The sequence below is a fragment of the Sprattus sprattus genome (assembly GCF_963457725.1).
Source record: "Sprattus sprattus genome assembly, chromosome: 11".
Classification (NCBI taxonomy): domain Eukaryota; kingdom Metazoa; phylum Chordata; class Actinopteri; order Clupeiformes; family Clupeidae; genus Sprattus; species Sprattus sprattus.
In genome coordinates, this window is record NC_137909.1 from 4970997 (window position 1) to 4992955 (window position 21959).

Sequence of the window (21959 nt, forward strand, 5' to 3'; positions counted from 1 at the left end):
GGGGCACAGTGAAACCCAACCTGAGCTATTTTAGAAGTCACCAAATCTCAAAGATGCTCCTGGATGGTGGAGAGACAACTTAGAGAAAGTGTTAGACAGGGTGTGTGAGTGAGTGACTAGGCAAATGAAAGTGTGTGTGTGTGTGTGTGTGTGTGTGTGTGTGTGTGTGTGTGTGTGTGTGTGTGTTTGTTTGTGTTTGTGTGTGTGTGGAAACTATTCATGACCTAAGATCAAAGTGGAGCCAGAAACTCTTTCATCCTTGAGATTGCAGCTCTTATCTTATCTTTCAGTTTATCAACTGTTGGACTACACTTGTAGGAGACCTAAAAACAAAACAAAACATCACCGGACCTAAAAACAACCTAGTCAATTTTGGTATGTGTTATTTAAAATGGTAAAATAAAGTCTGAAAGTAAAACTAGCAGTGAAAAAAATATTTTGTTAATGGAAAATAAAATAAAAACCAAAGGTTTCAAAATCATAGAAAAAACTAAAAACTACAATGAACATTGCAATACAAACTAGAACAAAATAGAATTGCAGGAAAAATCAGCTCAGTTTTTGTTCCCCCCCTCAATTTGTACTGTGGGTTCTATATCACTTTGTCCCGTTCTGTTGGACTTCTTGAGAGACACTGGCCTCATACGAATGAAATAAATCACATTTGATGTCATGCTTTTCTTCATCCTACCTTTTTCAGCTTCTTGCTGAAAGGCTTTCCTCATAATACCTGAAAGAATAAAATAAAATAAAAATGAAAAATCTAACTAAAACTGTACGGAAAGAAAAACTGAACCAAAAGACAATAAAATAAAATAAAAAAACCTAATGAACATAATGAAAATGTCAAAACTGTGATCTTTACTTGCTGTGCCAGACCGCAATGAAAGAAACTAGTTTCTGGAGTGACTGTAACACCTTACTATGAATCTTGGCAGCAAATTCAACTCATCAGGGGAGAAATATACAGAGAAAAATGTTCCATGTCACACTGCTATCTGCCCTGTTGCCAATCCGCTTTGTGTTCCTCGAATTGAGCAACAGACCCATGTCACCGGGGTTTATGAAAACAACCACCTGTCACCTCACATTACACTCCCACGTGGGTCGCACCTCTCCCTGGGGAAGAGATGAGGAGAGACAGACAGACCGACAGACAGACAGCCAGAGAGGGGAGGAAGACCCAAGAGTGCAAAAAAACAAGAGAATGTACAGTATATTAATGGACTCTAAAGGCTCTGAAACGTCTAACAGTGCCTAGATCTCTAGTCTGTTTCACAAATCTTTCAACAAAAGTGTGTTCTTATCCCCATGTGACGCATTAAAATGCCTCTGAATACCAAGACTCGTTGCTTGGCATGGAGGCTGCACAGCACTGGCGCCGCTCGGGGCCATCTGAAAACACTCAGTCCGTCTTCACTCTCTCGTTTCACAGCCGCTGATTAAAAGAAAACAGTCGGAGAGAAAGTTACAGCTATTCGTGATGGACGATCAGAGAAAAGGAGAGCAGATATAGCCATGTGGTGTTAAGTGCTCAGTGCCGGCACATGTCTAAGCTATCAGGTAACTGACTTTGTACTTATGGGGGACAACAGCTAATAATAGTTCCTTCCACCCCAAGTTCCTTCAGTCCCTTGCGTGAAACATGGTTCTGTGCCCTACATCTATGTTCAGTTATAGTCACTCGGATGTTAAAAAGGTATGTAAAAACATTCTGGAAATATCCTGAGGGGACCATTGTGACGGCCGAGGCCTTCGCTTTCAGGGGTAATTAATGCAGCATGCTCTTTAATCCAGTGGCAGCTGAGCCACGGGACACAGGGCAGTCTGGGGACAGGGACTTAGCTTGGGATGCTTATAAGTTGTACGCTTTCAACTGATTAGTCTGTTGAGACAGAAAGACAGCATTCAACTGCTCATTTCATTAACTGTTTATTGATGGACTCGTTATTTAAGTAGCCATTTTGTGTAGCCTTTCACAGATGTCGTTCTGTATATTCAAATCTTTACTGTTGACTTGTTTCTCTGTTCGTTAGTTTAAAGGCTGGTGAAGCCATAGCAAATGTGTTATGTATGCACTTAAGAGGTCATGATATGGAGCTTGAGTTCTTGAGTTTACACAACAAAAACAGTACTCCGTCATCATTTGCATGGTCACTGTATTTTTAGTTCGCTGAAGGTAATAGGTATAGGGAGTCTTATACAGCTTGTACTCTGAAGAGAGCCACCCTGTAACCGGGTGATGACAGTTTTATTGTACCTTAAATATAATCTTGAGGGGCTAAACCCAGTTGATCCAGCCTCCACGGGACCAGAGACCAGATGTGTTCAACAACATCAATTGGCCTGTGAGTGTTAAAATTAGCCATTTAAAAACATATTTGCAAGTGCATACAGCAAACAAACAGCACATTTTGTGGTGATGTTTACACTGGTCCAGTCTAAGTGATGTTAACACTGGTCTAGTTTAGGTAATGAAATGCAGTTCATGATGTTTTACACCCTTGAGTCTCAGGATGTCTCAGGATGGGAGATCCTGTTGACTGTCGTGTGGCTCAATTGTTAGAGAGTCTACTGTCGATCTGAGGATAACTTGTTTGTTTCGCACTGTAATAGCTACTTATGGGTTTGGGTATATCAAACGAATTCTTCAGGCAAGCACATTTTTTTAACATTCTTCCTTATTTGTTCTCAGATGTGTTTGCTACAAAGACGCACAGCTTTTCAAAATGTTGAACCTTACAAGACCCCATGGAGAGCTTTCATTAAATAAATCAAAAACGGGATTAAACTCCTTCTAGTAGTGTGCACGTGTCTCCGTTAGACCTTCATTTAGACTCCTGAGTAACCCCATATCATCCATGCATGTGATGAGGCATACCTCCACGCTGGAGTTCTCCCTTCCATCTCTGGTTTCTCAGAAGGATGGAATGAAACCAGGTCATCCAATGCTGCTCATACCAAGGAATGACTCCCCACATGGGGCACACGCTGATCTGACTGCCTAGTGCCTCACTACAGCTCCAGACTAAAGTTAATGTCCTATTTGCAACAACAAATCTCATCACATCAATATGTGTGTGTCCATTACAGGGTTTAATGCATGTGTGATCAAATCACATTACATTCCTAATTAAAACTACATTAACTTAAAAGGAGCGAAGCTAAAGGGCACACTATTTAGGTGTTGTTTGACTGTTTATTTCAGTCTAAAGCCAACAAAATCAGAAACAGCTTTTTAAAAACACCCCTCTTAGTTATTAGAACCTAATAGTTTCATTCAGAAAAAAGGGGGACAGCATTCTGTATTTAACTATAGGCAGATGGAATCCATTTCAATTCCAAAAAGTTCAGAGCTACTATTTAGTACTACTATTCTGTAAATTGGTCTTAACAATCCCAACATTATACAGAGTCCCTCTGGCTTCATGATGTAAAATGTACCCAAAGAATGCAACTGGTACTTGAGTAGTAGTAGTAGTAGTAGTGAGTATGGGTATGTGTCCAAGATCCTGTCTCCCAGGATAGCTATATCAGATGCCTGACAGAGGAAGATATGGGTCTCTGTCCTGAAGGGTATTAGAAAGGGAACAATGAAGCACTGGGATGCTTGTGATGATCTGGGAACACAGCCATGGGTCTCATCCTCACAGCCATGGGCCTCATCCTCAAAAGCTATTCTAATAACAGCCTGAGTGATGTTTACGCTGGTCCAGCCTGAGTGATGATTACACTGGTCCAGTCTGAGTGATGTTTACACTGGTCCAGTCTGAGTGATGTTTACACTGGTCCAGTCTGAGTGATGTTTACACTGGTCCAGTCTGAGTGATGTTTACACTGGTCCAGTCTGAGTGATGTTTACACTGGTCCAGTCTGAGTGATGTTTACACTGGTCCAGTCCGAGTGATGTTTACACTGGTCCAGTCTGAGTGATGTTTACACTGGTCCAGTCTGAGTGATGTTTACACTGGTCCAGCCTGAGTGATGTTTACACTGGTCCAGTCTGAGTGATGTTTACACTGGTCCAGTCTGAGTGATGTTTACGCTGGTCCAGCCTGAGTGATGCTTACACTGGTCCAGTCTGAGTGATGTTTACACTGGTCCAGTCTGAGTGATGTTTACACTGGTCCAGCCTGAGTGATGCTTACACTGGTCCAGCCTGAGTGATGCTTACACTGGTCCAGTCTGAGTGATGTTTACGCTGGTCCAGTCTGAGTGATGTTTACACTGGTCCAGCCTGAGTGATGCTTACACTGGTCCAGTCTGAGTGATGCTTACACTGGTCCAGGGATGTGAAAGTGTACAGATTACAGAACAGGTTTAAGTCTTGGAAACCTCTCTGCTTCCAAACTAAGACACTGAATTGAGGATGATCTCATTTGCCTCTGCAACGTCTGTGTCTCTTCACTCCTCTCTAGAGGTCAAGATTAGGACTTCATGAATGACATGACTGACCTTAATGACACACAAGAGGAGGAGTATGAATATGAATACTCAGAGTTCGGATGGACAAGAAGGCTAAAACCCACAGCTGTCACTAGGTAAAATGCATGTGTGCAGCTACCTCATGAATATGATAAGCTTAAAGAGAACTGCAGCAACACACATAAAAGACACATGTATACAATGCATAAACAGTATTATACATGCACTATTTGGGATCAAACTCTATCTACCAGCCTCTGTCTATCAGCGTCTATCTATCAGCCTCTGTCTATCAGCCTCTATCTGCTAGCCTCTATCTATCAGCCTCTGAAATGTGGTATGTGCTCATTTGACTCTGTCCCTGTCTCTCAGTCTGTCCCTGTCTCTCTCTGTTTCTGCCCATGCAGTGCCCTACAGAGCGAGTCCAACAATGTGACAGTAGGCTTAACCACAACAATGACAGCAGGTCGTCCTGACCCCACCATTATCGCTGTCTCGACGGCCCTTGACACGTGCCTTGCCCAGCAACAGTCCACTTTAACTACTCTGAGTGAGAGGACACCCAGCTGGGCCACAGACCAGATTGAGGACAGTGAAATCTGTAACGGTCCTCCTCCCACAGACACAGGCCTGGAGCCTCCTGTTGACTGCAGCATTAATCCCACTGACCCTCTCACTGACACCAGCATAGTCTTCAGTACCAGTGCAGTAGAAGATGACATGGGTCACCTCACCCCACTTAAAGAGAGCACAGTGGACCCATTAACCCCTCCTGCTTTTGTAACAAGTAACAAGAACCCATTCAACTCTCCTACCAACACAAGCACTAGCATGGTTCTTTATGCCCTTCCCACGGACTGCATTGCTCCTCCTGTGCACAACGCTATGGATCCTACCTCCACATTTCTGGACGTAAGAACAGAAAACATCAACTCTCTGGATCTTACCTCAACATCTCTAGACATAAGAACAGATAACATCAGCTCTATGGTTCCTACATCTGAATCTCTAAACATAAGAACAGATAACATCAGCTCTATGGATTCTGCCTTCACATCTTTAGACATTAGAACAGACAACATCAACTCTATGGATCCTATCTCCACATCTGTAAACATAAGAACAGATAACATCAGCTCTATGGATCCTAACCCTCCATCTCTAGACATAAGAGATAACATCAGCTCTCTGGATCCTATATCCACATCTCTAGACATAAGAACAGATAACATCAACTCCTACACAAACAATACCATGAAACTTTTCAGTCATCCCATAGACAGCAATATGGATCCCATATCTTTCACACCTGACACCACAACTGTCCCAGCGATAGTCACTCATTTCACTGTCAAACAGGATGAAACTGTGGGGGGTGACAAAGACTGTGACTCCCTTCCACGGATTAAGACTTCTACTAATGTGTTGGTTGAGGAGCCTCAATCTCAATGTTCTCCTGATGCCAGAGAACACTGTGAGGTCCGAGCTATCTGTGAGTCAGAGAGGTGGACACAGATGGACACTCGTGACTGTGGCAATCCACAGGAAGATAGACATTTTGAAGCACATACGTTAGGCCAGCCTCCAGAGAAGCTGGCGCCAGAGGAACCTCGTGGCTACCAGGAAGGTAACACTAAGGGAGGCTGTGCGGTCAGTGATGACTTCAACACATACAACATCTCAAAGCATCTTAAGGGCTCATTAACAGTACACCGCAGGGATAGCCATGAATGTGAGGCCACATTGGAGCGTGAGGTTTTAGGTGACTGTGACACACATCTCTTGATGCAGACTGCTGAGGATTTCATGATGAAAGCTGTTGAGATTAGCTCTGAAGGTGAAATGATGAAGGGTAGCATTACTGATGGAGCCTTTGTCACACATCCCTTGGCCCATAACCTCCAGAATACAGGGACAGAAAGCCACCCGCGAAGTGAAAGCGGTAACTGGGACCAGTCAGAGGCAGGCCAGAGTCACTCACCTGTTGCCCAGGGCGACTTAGCTGATGTCTCCCCAGGAAAAGAAGGAGTCACTTTCAAGCCAGCAGATTATGACTCGTCTAATGAGTTGTGGTTGGATGCTTGCCAGTTCTTGGCAGGTGAGGAGAATGAGGGGTCTATTTTGGATGAGTGGGGGCATTCTCCCTCTGTGAGCAGCTCTGGTGAGCCAACAAACAACACAAAGGAGTCAAGTTTCCCAAGGGAAGCAGCCACTGCAGTGGATGAGCCAGTCCGTAACTCTGACTTCTGGAGGCCACCTGTTGAGAGATGGTCGTCCACAGACAGCTGGGTTAGTGCACTCTCAGACTGGGCTCCTGGTCTGCCCGCACATCCAGAAGATCCATTCATCAACAAAGCATCGGCAGAGGCCAGCATGGCTATCCAGGACCAGGCAGTGGAACCCAAGCCAGACGGATCAACCCAAAGCGGGCAGATGCTCACTACCCTCCCACAAAATCTGTTGGTTCTTGGTGGACATCACTCAACTGAAGTCAGAGCGGAGGTTTGGGCAGATTCCAGAGGACAGACACCGGACCCAGGATTACACTGCTGCCTTTCAACTCCCCCGCAGAAGGGTACGGCTTTGCCCAGTGACAGAGGGGCTGCCTGCGACACAATCCCAGGGACTGACTCCCTTCCACACCCAAGCCTATCTGACTGCTCCAGGGTCATGCTTTATGGGGAGGGCTGTAGGATTCAGACAGAGTCTCTTATGGATTTATACCACAAGGAGCCATCTTCCTTACAGTTTGCAACTAAAGGCGGTGGACAACACTATGTTAAGGTGGGTGAGCATGTTACTATTTCTGCATTTATCTACTTAAAATGAGGGGGCATCAAGTGGCTGATGCGTTATCTTGTAGGCTAAACTGTTTCAGAGAACACATTGGTTTATCGCATTGATTTTGTCGCAGACAGTCTGTATTACATTTTCTCAGTGTAGCATTGTCTGACCCGTACCTTTACTCTTTGTCCTTGATACCCCTAATTTAGCACTCTGTAATGCCAGACATTTCTGTCGTTGTTTTCATGTATTTATTATGATACACTAGCCAAGGGCTGGCAGAGGTGTGGTGTCAGGCTGGTGCACAAATGTCAGCAAAGTTCACGGGGGTGTAAGGATCTTAGCCTGAAACACTATAGCTACATCTCTACTTTAATCACACATGAGATGTATACACTCACACATTCATTAACAGGCAGGCTAGTGCACTCATAAGGACATACCAGGAGCACTTGTAAGCTCTTACACATGTATTAACTTGAAAGCTGTTGGAACACACACACACACACACACACACACACACACACACACACACACACACACACACACACACACACACACACACACACACACACACACACACACACACACACACACACACACACACACACACACACACACACACACACACACACACACACACACGCATGCATGCACATATACACACACATGTATACACACACAAACCCAAACACAGCCAATGACATGAAAACACTAACTGAGACTGACAGCTGCGGCTGGACAGGAAGTAGAAGAAAAAAAGGAAGATAACCAAAACGAGAGGCTAAGTATAGAGCGGTGCATGATAATAGCACACACCCAGTGGGAGTGGAGGCGTGGGGTGGTGGGGAGCAGTGAACACTGAAACAGGACTCCATCAGCTCCCCCAGTAACTCACTGCACTCCACTCTCACCCATCTAACTGGCTCTCAGGCTTGGGAAACCCGTTTCATTGGCTCAGCTCATTGTATGCCGTATGCCGTGTTACGTAGGTAGCGTGTCTCTTATAACAGTGGTGGAATTCTACCGAGCCTATATGCACACTGGACTCCTTTACTAAGACACCATGGGTCTGGGGCCAAGTAAGCTAATGCTCCAGGAAGGTATGTATGCAAAACAAAATGACGAACTTTATGAAAACAGATATGGGAATAGAATACAGACAGAATTTCAGTTTGACAGGCCATTGATCAAAATTGTTTGTGTTACATTTTTCCGCGCAAGGCTTCCAAGCATGCTCGTCATGCCTTTTTCCAGTCTAGTTAAACTTCCCCTGGAATTGCAGGCATAATCTTTAAGCATTTTTCACCCCCTTCAGCAAGAGACCAGTCCATGGGAGGTGACAGAAGTCGGCGTGTCTCGGCCCGTCTTGAACATTAAGGAGGAAGGTGAAAGGAGTTATGGCTCTCTGAACATCTCCAATTACTCCAGCCGAGCAGCTCAAGCAGTGGGACGTGAGGAGGACGGACACAGCAGACACACACCTCGTCTGGCCACAGACAAGGGACACTTCACATGCAACTTGGACCAGACAGGGTCACTGGGGTGTACCAAACAAGAGAATAACGGATCTCAGCTGCCGGAGGAGAAGAGAGGATTTCTTTCACAGTTTATTATGCCCTTAGCCCCGCTCTACCACCCTTGCCTTGGGAACACTCCCCAGAGACTCACTCACTGCTCTTTGCCAGGGGACCACCTTGGTGCAAGAGGCCTGCCGAAGGAGCTTCAGACTCGGACACACTCATACGGGAGCACCCATCCCCCTGTCCTTCTTCCGTATCTACAGAATCATTTGAAGACCCATCCAAAGCTTCCAGTGGTGAAAGATATTGGTAAACATGTGACGCATGAGCAGCATGAGCTCAAAACTCCCCTCAACACCACAGACACTTCCACCAGCTGTGACTCTTCCTCTCCCTTAAACACTTCCTCTTCCTCTGATGAGCAAGCTGTTCAGGCAGATTCAAGCTTCGAGAAGTGTGTCAACCAAGAGTCTTTGCGCAAGGCGAGAGTCCTTGGCAACGATTGTACTAATCTGCTCATAGCCACAAGAGAACGCTTTGCTGTTTTGGAGAAGGACCGTGTGGCCTGCCTCACTCTGGACTTGGACTACAGTTCGTATCTCCCTCAGTGTGTTGGAGGACAGAAGAAGGATTTGGTTGATCCTTTAAACACAAAAAGTGCCAATATGTCTCACAAGACTTTAAAGGCTGCATTGGAGGGCAAAGGTCGCTTCAGGCACAAGGACAGGTCAGGAGGTCCTCACTTAACAACACACGCCTCTAAGAAACAGGAGAATGTTCATCCCAAGTCTCAAAGCGGCTCCATGTTAGCTGACGCTAGTTCTGAGGGAGGCGCGGTGACTGTTATTGAGACCATTGTCATCACAGAGAAAGTCAGCGCCAAAGCTCATGGGAAAAAGAAGAAGAAACAACATCCGGCTACTACAACAGGGAAAACAGAACTAGTACCACTGGCTGAGGTTGAGAATGGAGCCAAGCAGAAGACAACAAAGGATAAAATGGGCAGTGTTGAACCCTCGTTACACATGGAGGGGGGAGTCAAACAGAAAGCATTTGGGACAAAGAGCACGACTGACACTTTTGAGGCTAAGCTGGCTCAGAGGAATGGAAAAGGCCTAGCCAAACCAGTGACACAGCCAAAAAGAGAGGCTCTGCTGTCAGACATTTCACAAGCTCATAGATTGCTGGAAGAGAATGCAGGCAAACCAGATAGCAAGAAGAGTGACAACATCAGACACCTCACTGGGGACAAGCATGGGGTGCTCCCCTCTGAATCCAAACAGCAAACACTAGAGGGATCTCTCCAATCTCAGAAGGGTGGAGAAGTGGGCCATAAGAAGGCCTACAGTGAGGTGGTCAAAGAGAGGACAAACACACTTAAGCAAGGTGCGGAAGATTATGTTAGCTTTATTTCTGACAAGGCTAATTATTTCTTACGCCTTCTTATGATCAGTTTGTGGGGTTGGGAAGATTACTTTTGAAATGTAATATGTTCTAGATTACAAGTTAGCCTGTTAAATTAATTTAAGTATTTGAATTACTTCATCAAAGTAATGTAACTTATTACATTTTAATACTTTTTGACTGGCAGACGAAAGGTGGTGCAAATTCAAACAGGAGAACCAATCAAAAGCAACGTTCAAAATTTGAGCAAATACTGCCAAATGAATGGAGCCTGTTTAGATAGCAACAGAATGGATGCTATATTCTACAGCTTTATAGATATTTTTTTAAAATGAAAATGTAATTCTCATTAATCCCAAAAGATTACAAAAACATTTATTTTGTAATTTAATAATTAACTCTGTTACATGTAACTAGTTACCCCAAACCCTGTCAGTGTGCGTACTGCATATCTGTGAGTTATAAAGTGAGTCATGTTTGTATGTGAGGTATATAATAATAATCTGTCTGCATGTGATACCACAGGCCCTCAGGTGGTGGAGGATATCCAAGCAGTGCCGGTCCTTAATGATGCCCAGAGTATCTCTCTTCAGTGCCAGTTTGGCACCATCACAGCAAGTTCCACTGTCACCTGGACAAAGGGGGGAACCATCTTGTCAAAGAACCAAAAGGGGTGAGCAAAAATATGTATTTTCTTTTTGTAATTATTAAATGCATTGTTGCCACTCGCAACAAATGAAATGAAATTTAAATGTTTTAGCCGGCGCATAGATGATCAGGTCACATATGTTCTGCTCTGCTGGTAATGGTAGTCTACAAATTATTTCTTCATACGTTTAAAGCACTTAATTCTTGAGAGGTGTAAATCAGGAATAATGCCTTCAGTGAGGCATCACTCAATACATGAGGGCATGTTTGTCAGCAATTTGATATTGATGCCTTTCGCTGTGGAAAGGATTTCTCATAGTGGCATTTATACAACAAACACATCCCACCTCAAGGGGGCACTGTGTCCCTGTTTGACATGAGTTGTCCATTTGTCTAAAGCTATACTGAATATCAAGTGAGTCGATGACTCATCCTTCGCCTGTGCGTGGGAGTGATTTTTGCTCTTTATGTAAGGCTATGATTCAGAATTTCAGTTTGTTTGATGGTGTTGCACTCATCTCTCTGGACCCTTTCTCTAGATATAGAGCCAACTGGGATTGTTGTGTAATGATTACTTCTGCTAACTTATGTAATACCTAAATATACAGTTCCTTGTCTGTGGTTTTCAATTGGATCATCTTCACATTTTGGGAGAGTGAACTACACCTCTGGAAGCATTTCCCTGAGAATAATAAAGATGTAGAATGAGGTCCATGGAATCATGCCTAATAACTCTTATACAATAAAGCTCTAGTGTGGACAGAAAGAACATACTCTTCTCTCTGCTGACAGGGCTGGTGATGAGAGCCAGGCGTGTCTGACCCTACTGAAGGCCTGCAGTAAGGACCTGGGCGTGTACCGCTGCCTGCTCAGCAACCTTCACGGCTCAGCCTTCTCTGACTTCCATCTCACCTCTGAAGGTAAGGCAGCTAGTCCCTGATCCTCCAAACCTTCTGATGATGAAGACACTACCTTCTCATATCCTGCTCTCTTATTCCTCTCTCACCTCTCTTCTCTTCTTCCCTCCCTCCATCAGTTCTCTGTGAACTTCTCATCCAAACTCATAGTAATGAAGGTTAGTGTTGTCACATAAAAACCTTGCTTGATTATTTGATCATTTGATGATCATTTGACTTTAATTCTCAATATACCCCCCCCCCCCCCCCAGTAGCTTTGTCCAATTGCTAGTTTATTCTATCTTCCTGCATTTCTGCCCAATCTCAGTGGAGGCCTCTGAAGTCACAGGCGATGAAGAGGATGTGCAGTGTGCCCCGCTGCTCTTCAGGGAGAACTTCCTGTCAGAGCAGTATTTTGGGGAGCACCAGCCTGTCAGCATCGTGACGGAGAAGGAGCACTTTGGCGAGGGCATGCACCGCAAGGCATTCCGGACCACATTAAGGGCGGGCATGGCGCCCGTCTTCACCTCAGGGCACCCATGTGTCCTGAAGGTGCATAACTCCATCAGCCATGGCACCAAGAACAATGAGGAACTTGTTCAGAGGAACTACGGCCTGGCTGTGGAGGTGAGACATAGAAGCCATGAGGTGAATTCTGATTATTATTTGAGTTCCTGTAGATTTAGAGTTGGTTAGTTCCTGTGCCAGTTCAAGTGTTCTTCATGTAGACATGTATTCTAGATTGTTTTCTAGAATCCTATACACCTGATGCTGTCGTTGAGATAAACTGGTATAGTATCTAAATGATCTGTCCTTAACCAGATATTTATACCCTTAGGAATGCCATGTACAGAATACTGCCAGAGAGTATATCAAGGAGTACAACCATGTGGCCAAAGCAGCTAAGTCGTTTGGAGAAGTTCCTGAGTGAGTAGAACGTCTAATGAATGAGGATTGATTGATTCATTTAATTCATTCATTCATCCACCCATCCATTCACCCATTCATTCATTCATTCATTCATTCATCCATTCATTCATTCATTCATTCATTCATTCTAATAGCTTATAGCAGATGGAAAATGGAAAAAGGAATGAAATAACATGTCTGTCGATGTACAGCAGAAGTTCATGTAATATGCATTACCAATCATCAAACACCTGCCGACTAATGCTTCTGGCTTCCCTCCACTGTTACTGTCATATCAAGATCACAATGAACTACCCTGTCTTTCTGTTCAATTCCCAGAACCATTCCCATCTACCTAGTGCATCGATGTCCCAATGAACTACCCTGTTTTTGTGTGCCATTCCCAGAATCATTCCCATCTACCTAGTGCATCGATGTCCCAATGAACTACCCTGTCTTTCTGTTCAATTCCCAGAATCATTCCCATCTACCTAGTGCATCGATGTCCCAATGAACTACCCTGTTTTTGTGTGCCATTCCCAGAATCATTCCCATCTACCTAGTGCATCGATGTCCCAATGAACTACCCTGTCTTTCTGTTCAATTCCCAGAATCATTCCCATCTACCTAGTGCAATGGGGTCCCAATGAACTACCCTGTTTTTGTGTGCCATTCCCAGAATCATTCCCATCTACCTAGTGCAATGGGGTCCCAATGAACTACCCTGTTTTTGTGTGCCATTCCCAGAATCATTCCCATCTACCTGGTGCATCGGGGTCCCAATGAACTACCCTGTTTTTGTGTGCCATTCCCAGAATCATTCCCATCTACCTGGTGCATCGGGGTCCCAATGAACTACCCTGTTTTTGTGTGCCATTCCCAGAATCATTCCCATCTACCTGGTGCATCGGCCCTCAAGTGATATTCCCTATGCAACCCTGGAGGAGGAGCTTATGGGCGACTTTGTGAAGTACTCAGTGAGGGATGGAAAAGAAATCAACCTTAAGAGAAAGGATTCAGAGGCAGGGCAGAAGTGTTGTTCCTTTCAGCACTGGGTCTACACCACCACAGAAGGCAACCTGCTGGTGACTGACATGCAAGGTAGGTCACCTCATCATGACACACCGTGAGACTGATGTTCAGCAGATTCCAGACACAACCTCAAAATCTTACTGTGACTGTTTTGTCAGTTCCATTGGGGAATTCCAAATGTTCACACCATCTCTCTCTTTCTCGCTCTCCTCAGGAGTTGGCATGAAGCTGACAGATGTTGGCATCTCCACCTGCAGGAAAGGGTGAGTGTTATTGGCATGAGGTAACCACTGACTGAATATCTGAGGTAATGTATGTTGATGACCATAAAGTTCACCTTCTCTTCTTATCTGCTGGACTGCTCATTTTTTCAGGTATAAGGGCTTCAGAGGGAACTGTGCAGCCTCTTTCATTGACCAGTTCAAAGCACTGCATCAGTGCAACCGCTTCTGTGAGCTCCTTGGCCTTTCCTCCCTGCAGCCCAAGCCCAAACGGACCGCTCCTCCGGCCAAGCCCAAGCCCCAGCCTGCTGCCAAGAAAAAGACTTTTGGCCCAACACTGAAAGGAAAGTCCTGATAGATTGAGAGATGTGGCCAGCCTGTGAATGGGTGATTTATTTTTCACTGTACATATCTGAAACAGGAGTGGGATGATGCAGTGTCACATGAGTTCATTGTGGACTGGAGTTCTGCGTTTGTTTTTGGAGCAGAGATCAAACCATGCTTGCACACAGTGTTAATGGACTGAAATGCTGTTATTATATAAGAACAGTGCACATGCTCTTTACAAATGTTCACTTCAACGGTGTGAGGTGTTTCGCGGAACATACCGGAATGAGCTCATGTATGTGTTGGTCCAGTCTTGGACTTTTTGAGATTCTATTTAATTACACACATTAGGATTGTGTCCCGTAGAATTGTGTCACAGCCTTCACAGACAACCTCTCCTGTTTTTGTCACAGAAGGTTTTCTGATCATCTGGCACATTAGCCCAAATTGTGTTCATTTGAACACTATAATGAATTTTGAGTTATGTGTCCCACATAACATGTATTGAATTCTTGTAAGTTATTGTGTCATGCGTAGATTCAGATCGCGTCTGATCAGCTGTAATATATGAATATATCAATTTGTTAAACAAGCCAATGTCAATGTTGTTCTTCTCTGTTCTCTTTTGAATTATGTTTTTTTTCCACCAAGATGAAACCAATTTATGAGACAGGCAGATGAAATAACATGATTATTTTATGTGTAAGATGAAATATACTTGTGTGATGACATGAGTGAATTTAGTTTTTGCATTTGGTGTTCTTTTTACCAAGGGTTAAAGAAAGAAGGAAAAGAAAGTGTTTGTTTGTTTGTTTGTGACTGAATTTAAGATGCTGTATATTCCGATTCAGTTGAACGGCTTGTTTCTGCAAGCATGGTCTGTTTTGAGATTGCAACTAGTTGCGGGATGGACATTAGACTTGCCTGTAAACCATTTGTGGACTGCAGACAACTGCTCAGTTTGGTAGTAATCGCTTTTACAGAAATCTGACATTTTCAGGAATAGCTCAGACACCGGTTTGTATTCTGTAGAATAGAATATGCTTGTGTGTCAAAAGGGGAAGTCCAAAAGAAAATATTTGAATGTGTAAGGTCCTTCCACTTGACCTCGTCTTTATGTATACGTGCCTCCTGTAGAATGTCGCCCTTCAGAAGAGACGTAGGTTATCACCTACTCTCTATTTTGAATGTTCATTTTCATACAAACTGTACATAGCTGAGAAGAACTGGCTACCAGTGCTTCCACCTTTTTTTTGTACTGTTGTCAGCTTCCTTTTTGACAGAGAGAATGTTTTGGTGTTTACCATGGACATAGACATGGTCACTGGCTTGAGAATGAGGACAAGGTGCTGTTTGTGCATGTTGGGACTGAATGGCTCTAGTGGGGGGGGGGGGGGGGGGGTTTGAGGTGTAAATATCTCAGAGTACAGGAGAAGTCTTCAGAGCACAGTCAGAAATCACACGCTTTGTTTGCATTACTGCTTTGCCAACTGAAATATGTATTAAAATGAAGCATTTGATCAGTGCAATGAGTTCAGACTTTATTGAATATCAAGGCCAACATACAGTAATCCAAAAAAAAGCACAAACTCCGCGCAGTATAATACTGGTGACACCAGAGTCTGTGGTACTCAGAGACCTCTAAACAGGTTGAATGACTCTCAATCCGTGTGCTTGCTGGCTTCCACCATGTCTGACGAGTGGTTCATGTAATGCCGATGGTGGAAGTTTCGTTGTGTTTTGCACATATCTGTCAAATAATCGCCCTTCAGATGCACCCAGGAAAATAGGTCAGCAGACATGCAAATACATGAACAGCTGGTGTCAGAGAGTGGTGTCAGAGATCCTCTCGTATGGGGCTCCTATTCTCTATTCACCAGGGTTAGGCATGTTGACCCAGTGAATGGCCAGGTGGACTTGTTGTTTTCACTGTGGCTATTTCTAGTGGAGAAGATCATTCAGGTCAGGCGCTTCACAGAAACTTAAAGGTCCACCTGTTGCTATACATGTAAGCATTCACACAAAGACACACACAATACATAAACACTCACACGGACACACACACGGACACACACACGGACACACACGGACACACACGGACACACACGGACACACACACACACACACACACACACACACACACACACACACACACACACACACACACACACACACACTAAATGAACGAATGCCCTATTCAATAAATGCAAATCCAAAGGATCCAACAGCATTTAAATGATTGCACTCATTTTACTGGCTGTTGCTGTTGGAGATTGTTCTCTCTATAGCTATTTAGTGTGATGATGGCGTTTGACTGCAAGCGACACAAACACCATTGTCACACTCCAAAGCTCTAGAGGACAGCAATGTTTTGCGAGGCCCTGGGAAAAGATAGTCAAAAGGGAGAGAGAGAGAGAGAGAGAGAGAGAGAGAGAGAGAGAAAAGTAGGGGTAACAGAGTCTGACCAAGGTACCAAGGTAAATTCAGCCAGAATCAGAAAAGTCCCTTACTACCTTACCTACTTTCTATATGTAGATGGGGAAGATGATTCTTCCACCAAATGGAAAAACACTCCCACAGCTAGATCAACCTGGTTTGAGCTGGTCAGGGGGCTAAAGCACCCTATACCTGAGCTCTGGCCAGGTGGCAGCGCTGCATTCACACCTAGAGTGGCCTCTGGGGAAACCTGCAGCTGCTCGGCCATGAGGCTGTGTTCACTGTGAGTCCCTCTCTGAGAAACTACTTCTGGGTTAATGATTGAAGTTCCTTCTCAACTAACGACTCTCTATAGTGAGTATCACATAACAAATTAGCTGTTATGTGATTCAAATTAAAGAGGAGAGACCAGATGGAGAAAGAGAAAGAGAGAGAGCGAGCGAGAGACATTAGGATAATGTGCGATGTGTTGTCGGTTGTCATTGGGATGCTCACCAAATAGCTACTGAGGTTATCACGTCTTTGTCTTCCTCTTCCAGGCCTCCTCTCTCCCAGCAGGTGTCTCCTCTACAGTCCTTCACAGTCACACATACAACAGCATACACACAGGAGGGATCCCTTCAAACCAGTCACACATACAACAGCATACACACAGGAGGGATCCCTTCAAACCAGTCACACATACAACAGCATACACACAGGAGGGATCCCTTCAAACCAGTCACACAATCAACTTCAGCCCACTCGCAATTCCAAAGAGCTTCCCTAACAAGTTATTTGGTCCTCATGCTGCCTCTGCCCCTGCTTTATGGAGTGGAAGAGGAGTCTTTGGACAAACACCTAGTTCCCTCCTGTGATAAGCTCGAGGGAAGTATTGATCTGGAGTGACGTACCTTAAAAGGGGGCAGGAAGCACACGCAGGTAAAGCAGAGCACTGCTGGGAATCACACTAGACGGATTAAACATGGGCTATTTTTAATGATACATTAAAATACTTGAGCAAAAAAATCTTTGAGATATTATTATATTATATTAATGTTTTTAGATGCAAAATCTGTGTCTGATTCATGAAGTTGATGTTCCAAATGGATATGCCAATCACAATGTCCCAATGTCCAATCACAATGACAATGACAAGGCAGGAATGACAGTAGCGCAATGGTGTTAAAATCATTCATTCATCCATTTTGTTTTGAGGAGATGAGGGACATTTGCCAAAATACAAATGTAACACTCATTCAAATTCAGAGAGGAGACATTTATTCAACAGCAATGATGTGTGGTTGGAACACCAACATCAAAGGTTAATGAATGATAAGAGAAGAGCTTCACAGCAAAAGTATATATTTAGGATCAGCATTAGACTGTGTGCGTCATCTCCGTTTGAATGTGAGTTTAATGTTTGAGTACAGGCAGGGGTGCGCTCAGGTCAAAGCACAGACAGCAGACCTGGAAACCAGACCACAGGTCACGGAGGAGAAAAAGGCACAAGGCGAAAAGTTCAAAATCACTTTTACACAAATCACTTTTATCAGGAAGTTTAAATTCACAGAAACACCATAGCCGACACAAAGGACAACAAATCTGCCCTGATGTCTGTTGATCTTAAAGCCTTATGTTACAAGTGTGGTGGTGCTGCAGGGGTGGAGTGGGGGGCTTGGCTGTGGGCTTGTTTGTGATCAAATTGTTGGAGCTTGATAGTGTGTACCAGGATAGGCTGTGCGTATTTGCTCGTCCTTGGAGCTGATAACTGTCAGATTGGCTGTGTGAATGAACTGGGTTTCCTTCACCGTACATGTGCAAAGCAACTGTTCTCTCCATGAAGGCAACATATTGAAAGTCCTATACAAGGTGAAACTGCATCACTGAACTGGATCCACTAGTATCAGGCTACATAGACGTAATTCATATAATCACTACTGGCTCATTCTATGTAAGATCACTCATTATTCTTGGTTTTGATGTCATTGTCCGAAGTCAACCTCCCACCATTGCAAAAGTTTATGGAAATTTACAGAGAAGGCAAATACATTGATCACCCTCATATTAAAAAAATATACATTCTTACAGGATACTGACCGTGAAAAAAACCCATCTGTGTTCTGTGGAAGTTTTTAACCCTTTGGACAAAGAATGATTAGGATAGTATTTCTTGGTTAAAAAAACATGCTTAACATTTATGTCTAACAAAATGTCTTCAACTGTATTATACTCCTCTCCATGTCACAAATTAAGTGTTAATGATAGCAGTTTACTGTTCTACAATACAATGAAACAGGAGTTTGAATATATCTCCAAATAGTTTATTACATATTTAAAATACCTTAACACTCAAGATTTGACTATGTGGACACAAGTATTTTTTTTCCAATAGATTTATTCTCAGCTTATGTCAAACTAAAATGAGTTAATGCTGACCTCTAACCTAAGAACCAGTTTGAGAATAGAAGAAGTCCAAGTAGGGCTGGACACCTTCTCACATGCTACTCTAGCTTTCATATCAATCTTGACCTCTTGCATGGTCCTGCAGGGAGATAATCATGTGGACAAGTATAAAGGTTTGACAAGAGTATTACAAGTATTACGGTTTGACAAGAGTAATACAAGTATTAAGGTTTTACAAGAGTATTAAAAGTATTCAACATAAAGGTTACGTGACATATAAAGGTGAATGAGATATACGTAAGTAAGGGTTGACAGCCGCTGAGGTGTCCCAGTATATGAACATATTGAATAAGGTGGAGGCAAAGATTTCTACAATGCCAAGTGGAGAAATATCAGACACCTAGCAGCCAATCAAAACAAGAATATATTTTGCATAAAAGAGTTTAATATATATATATATATATATATACACATAAGGCTCATTTCTCATATTTTACTGACATACATCGGACCAGCAATGCTGCTGCTGGCACTCATGATATATAAATGTTAGGTTATGATGTTACGACAGAGAAAATGTGTGTTTAGCTTCTGCCTATTCAGGTTCCACAATGCCGATCCACTGCCGACAGGGGTGGCAATAAATTCACGTCTTGGCAGGGTGGCTGACCACAGAGACCAGACCAGAGGCACACAAAAGAATCACATCACACCATTCCATACGGAGTTCAATGTCTCACTTTAATTTGTTCCAAGTAATATGAAATGCATGAGCTTGTGGTGATGTGGAATTAAACAAAGTGATAATTCCCCCATTCATAAAAAATAACCCCATTTAAAAATGACACAGAAAGAAAGAAAAAAAGAAAAAAAAGGAGGACAGATGTAAATAATACCATTAATTTATTAGGCCACATTTATGTTTAGTGAGTGGCTGAAGGAAGAATCTAGAAGATGGGAGCCCCAGGTCTGGGTTACCATGACTGTGTGTTAAAACGTTAGCAGCAGTCAGATGTAGACATTAGGTATTGCACCAGGTAATCGAGTGCTTTCAAGAGCAGAAATCAATAAACAAACAAAATCACATTCAAGTTAATATAAGACGCAGGACAGCCGATATGATCAAGAATGGGATCAATAAAGTGCCCTTTTGGTTTAGTGGTGTGTGTGAGAGAAAGAAGCATCGACGGACAGAGAGAGATAGAGAGAGAGAGAAAATAAAAGACAAAAAGCCTGTGGCTTTCAACATCACATCTTGCACAGCTTCAATTGTTCATGTGTTCATTAATACTTCCATCTGATGTAATACATACATATGAGAAAGAATTGTTAAGAAATTAATTTACAGCATTATGGACATGGATAAGCATAATCTTCATATTAATAGTAATAATAATAATAATAATAATAATAATATGTATATCTGCTGTGACATCCCCACCTTCTCCAACCAAACTAATGTACATTTCTTATATTTTCAGCACAGCCCTTCTTGTACATCTCAGCAGGAGAAAAACAGAACAATTACTATGTAATCATAGCAAACACAAGTAACATGTTCATGCCAGTTCCATAGCACTATGATAAACGTGTCAATTGAGGCTTGCTCGCAATCCATATGGATGATTTTTCACTGTTGGCTTGATTCATGCCTACAGATAACATAGCCTAAGGGTGCAAACCATCAGATTGGTAGAAATATCCCATCTGAGTATTCCCTAAGAGTAACCACAAGGATGATAAAAATCCAATAAAAATGATTATGAACATCCTGTTGCTTCATATCTTTTTTTGTTGCAAAAGGAGAATTAAAAAGCCAGGAGGCAGGACAGCGTGGCATGTTGGGGAGGAGAGAGTGGACTCTGATCATCAGTCATGTCATCATCAGTGCTTGGCTTGTGTTGCTAAGGTAATATGGTAGTGTGAGACCTGCTAAAGTCATAGTTGCAAGGTTGACTTAGTGTTTTTCTATTTTTTTAATTTTTTTTTATTTGTTTGTTTTTTTATTAAAATAATGCAAAAACTCAGGGCCGTGCCCGTTTCCAGCAGAAGAGAAGAGTAGAAATGCACCGGAGACTCGTGTGTAACGAGACAGAGAAGGGGCCTCTGCTCCTGACTGCCATGCCCTGCCTCAGCCCCCCCAGACAGGCAGGCAGGCAGGCAGGCAGGCAGGCAGGCAGGCAGGCAGGCAGGCAGACACAGACACCGACTCCAGCATAAAGGGCCCTGCTCTTTTAATTGACTGCTGGGCTATGAGCAGTCTCAGGGTTGGGCTGCAGCCCGCCTGCATGCATAAACGTGCACGTCTGCGTCTGCGCAGCTACACCTGTGGGCCACTGTGGCTCAGTGGCAAAATGGCAGCTTTATGTGTGTGTGTGTGTGTGTGTGTGTGTGTGTGTGTGTGTGTGAGAGTAGTGCTTTGTCTGTAGTTGCATTGCCAGGCAGTTCTGATGTCTCTCTTTAGTCCACTCCCTCAAAGCCCTGGGCATTCTCCACAGCCATCAGCAGCTTCTCTCTTAAGTCTTCAAACGTGTCGTAGGCAGGCAGGTCCAGTCGATTGAAGCTAAAACACAAATGCAGAGTACACTTAGTTTTGACCATCTTAAGTGTCAGCAGTCAACTTATTGCAAAATAATTAAACTGAGACAGCAGACAGTTTTGGCGATCTACCTGAAGTCACTTTAATGTATTTTAAATGTGGTCCACATGAGTGCCACACAGAAAGGATCAGTACATACCAGGTGTGCGCTCGTGGCAGCTTATCAGGCGTCCCCCACATCTCTATGGTGAAGAGCTGGGGCCCATTGGAACCTGTCCAATCAATCACAGAAAACATGTCATGAGCCCTGGGCATTTTCAAGATGTCAATAATTTTAATTTACCAGGCTACGACACTAACTCCTAGAGTTCTGTTTAATTTTGTCTTCTTTTGTGTTTTCTGTCTGTAACTATGTTTGTACTTATGCTGA

General features: G+C 43.5%; 2 protein-coding genes across 16 annotated transcripts in view; one reads left to right on the forward strand and one right to left on the reverse strand.

Moving 5' to 3' along the window:
• Positions 1-1163: 1163 nt before the first annotated feature.
• alpk2 (alpha-kinase 2) lies at positions 1164-15698 on the forward strand. Of its 5 annotated transcripts, XM_080847215.1 has the most exons (13): positions 1166-1209; positions 1436-1563; positions 4419-4541; positions 4833-7209; positions 8528-10118; positions 10662-10809; positions 11577-11704; positions 11821-11859; positions 12009-12328; positions 12519-12607; positions 13473-13690; positions 13836-13884; positions 13996-15698. In XM_080847215.1, exons 3-13 carry the CDS (start codon positions 4438-4440, stop codon positions 14195-14197), a joined length of 5265 nt encoding a protein of 1754 aa, XP_080703341.1. In that variant the 5' UTR covers positions 1166-1209; positions 1436-1563; positions 4419-4437; the 3' UTR covers positions 14198-15698. The 5 variants fall into 5 exon arrangements, with proteins under 5 accessions (XP_080703340.1, XP_080703344.1, XP_080703341.1 ...); XM_080847214.1 differs by having other exon boundaries at positions 1164-1563; XM_080847218.1 differs by having other exon boundaries at positions 1164-1563; positions 12009-12307.
• A 4014-nt stretch (positions 15699-19712) lies between these two features.
• Positions 19713-21959, reverse strand: part of nedd4l (NEDD4 like E3 ubiquitin protein ligase) — an 86622-nt gene continuing 84375 nt past the window's right edge. For all 11 annotated transcript variants that reach the window (XM_080847718.1, XM_080847727.1, XM_080847724.1 and 8 more), the window contains 2 exons: positions 21729-21801; positions 19713-21553 (listed from right to left, as the gene is read on the reverse strand). In XM_080847718.1, the coding sequence (XP_080703844.1) occupies positions 21451-21553; positions 21729-21801 (176 nt within the window). In that variant the 3' untranslated portion in view covers positions 19713-21450. The remainder of the gene's footprint in view (positions 21554-21728; positions 21802-21959) is intronic.

Excerpts from the sequence above, each read along its gene's own strand:
- alpk2 (XM_080847214.1), top strand. The coding sequence starts at position 4,438 with ATGAATGACATGACTGACCTTAATGACACACAAGAGGAGGAGTATGAA. Across the intron at positions 7,210-8,527 it reads GTGGACAACACTATGTTAAG|CAAGAGACCAGTCCATGGGA; the intron begins GTGGGTGAGCAT and ends CACCCCCTTCAG. Across the intron at positions 10,119-10,661 it reads GACAAACACACTTAAGCAAG|GCCCTCAGGTGGTGGAGGAT; the intron begins GTGCGGAAGATT and ends GTGATACCACAG.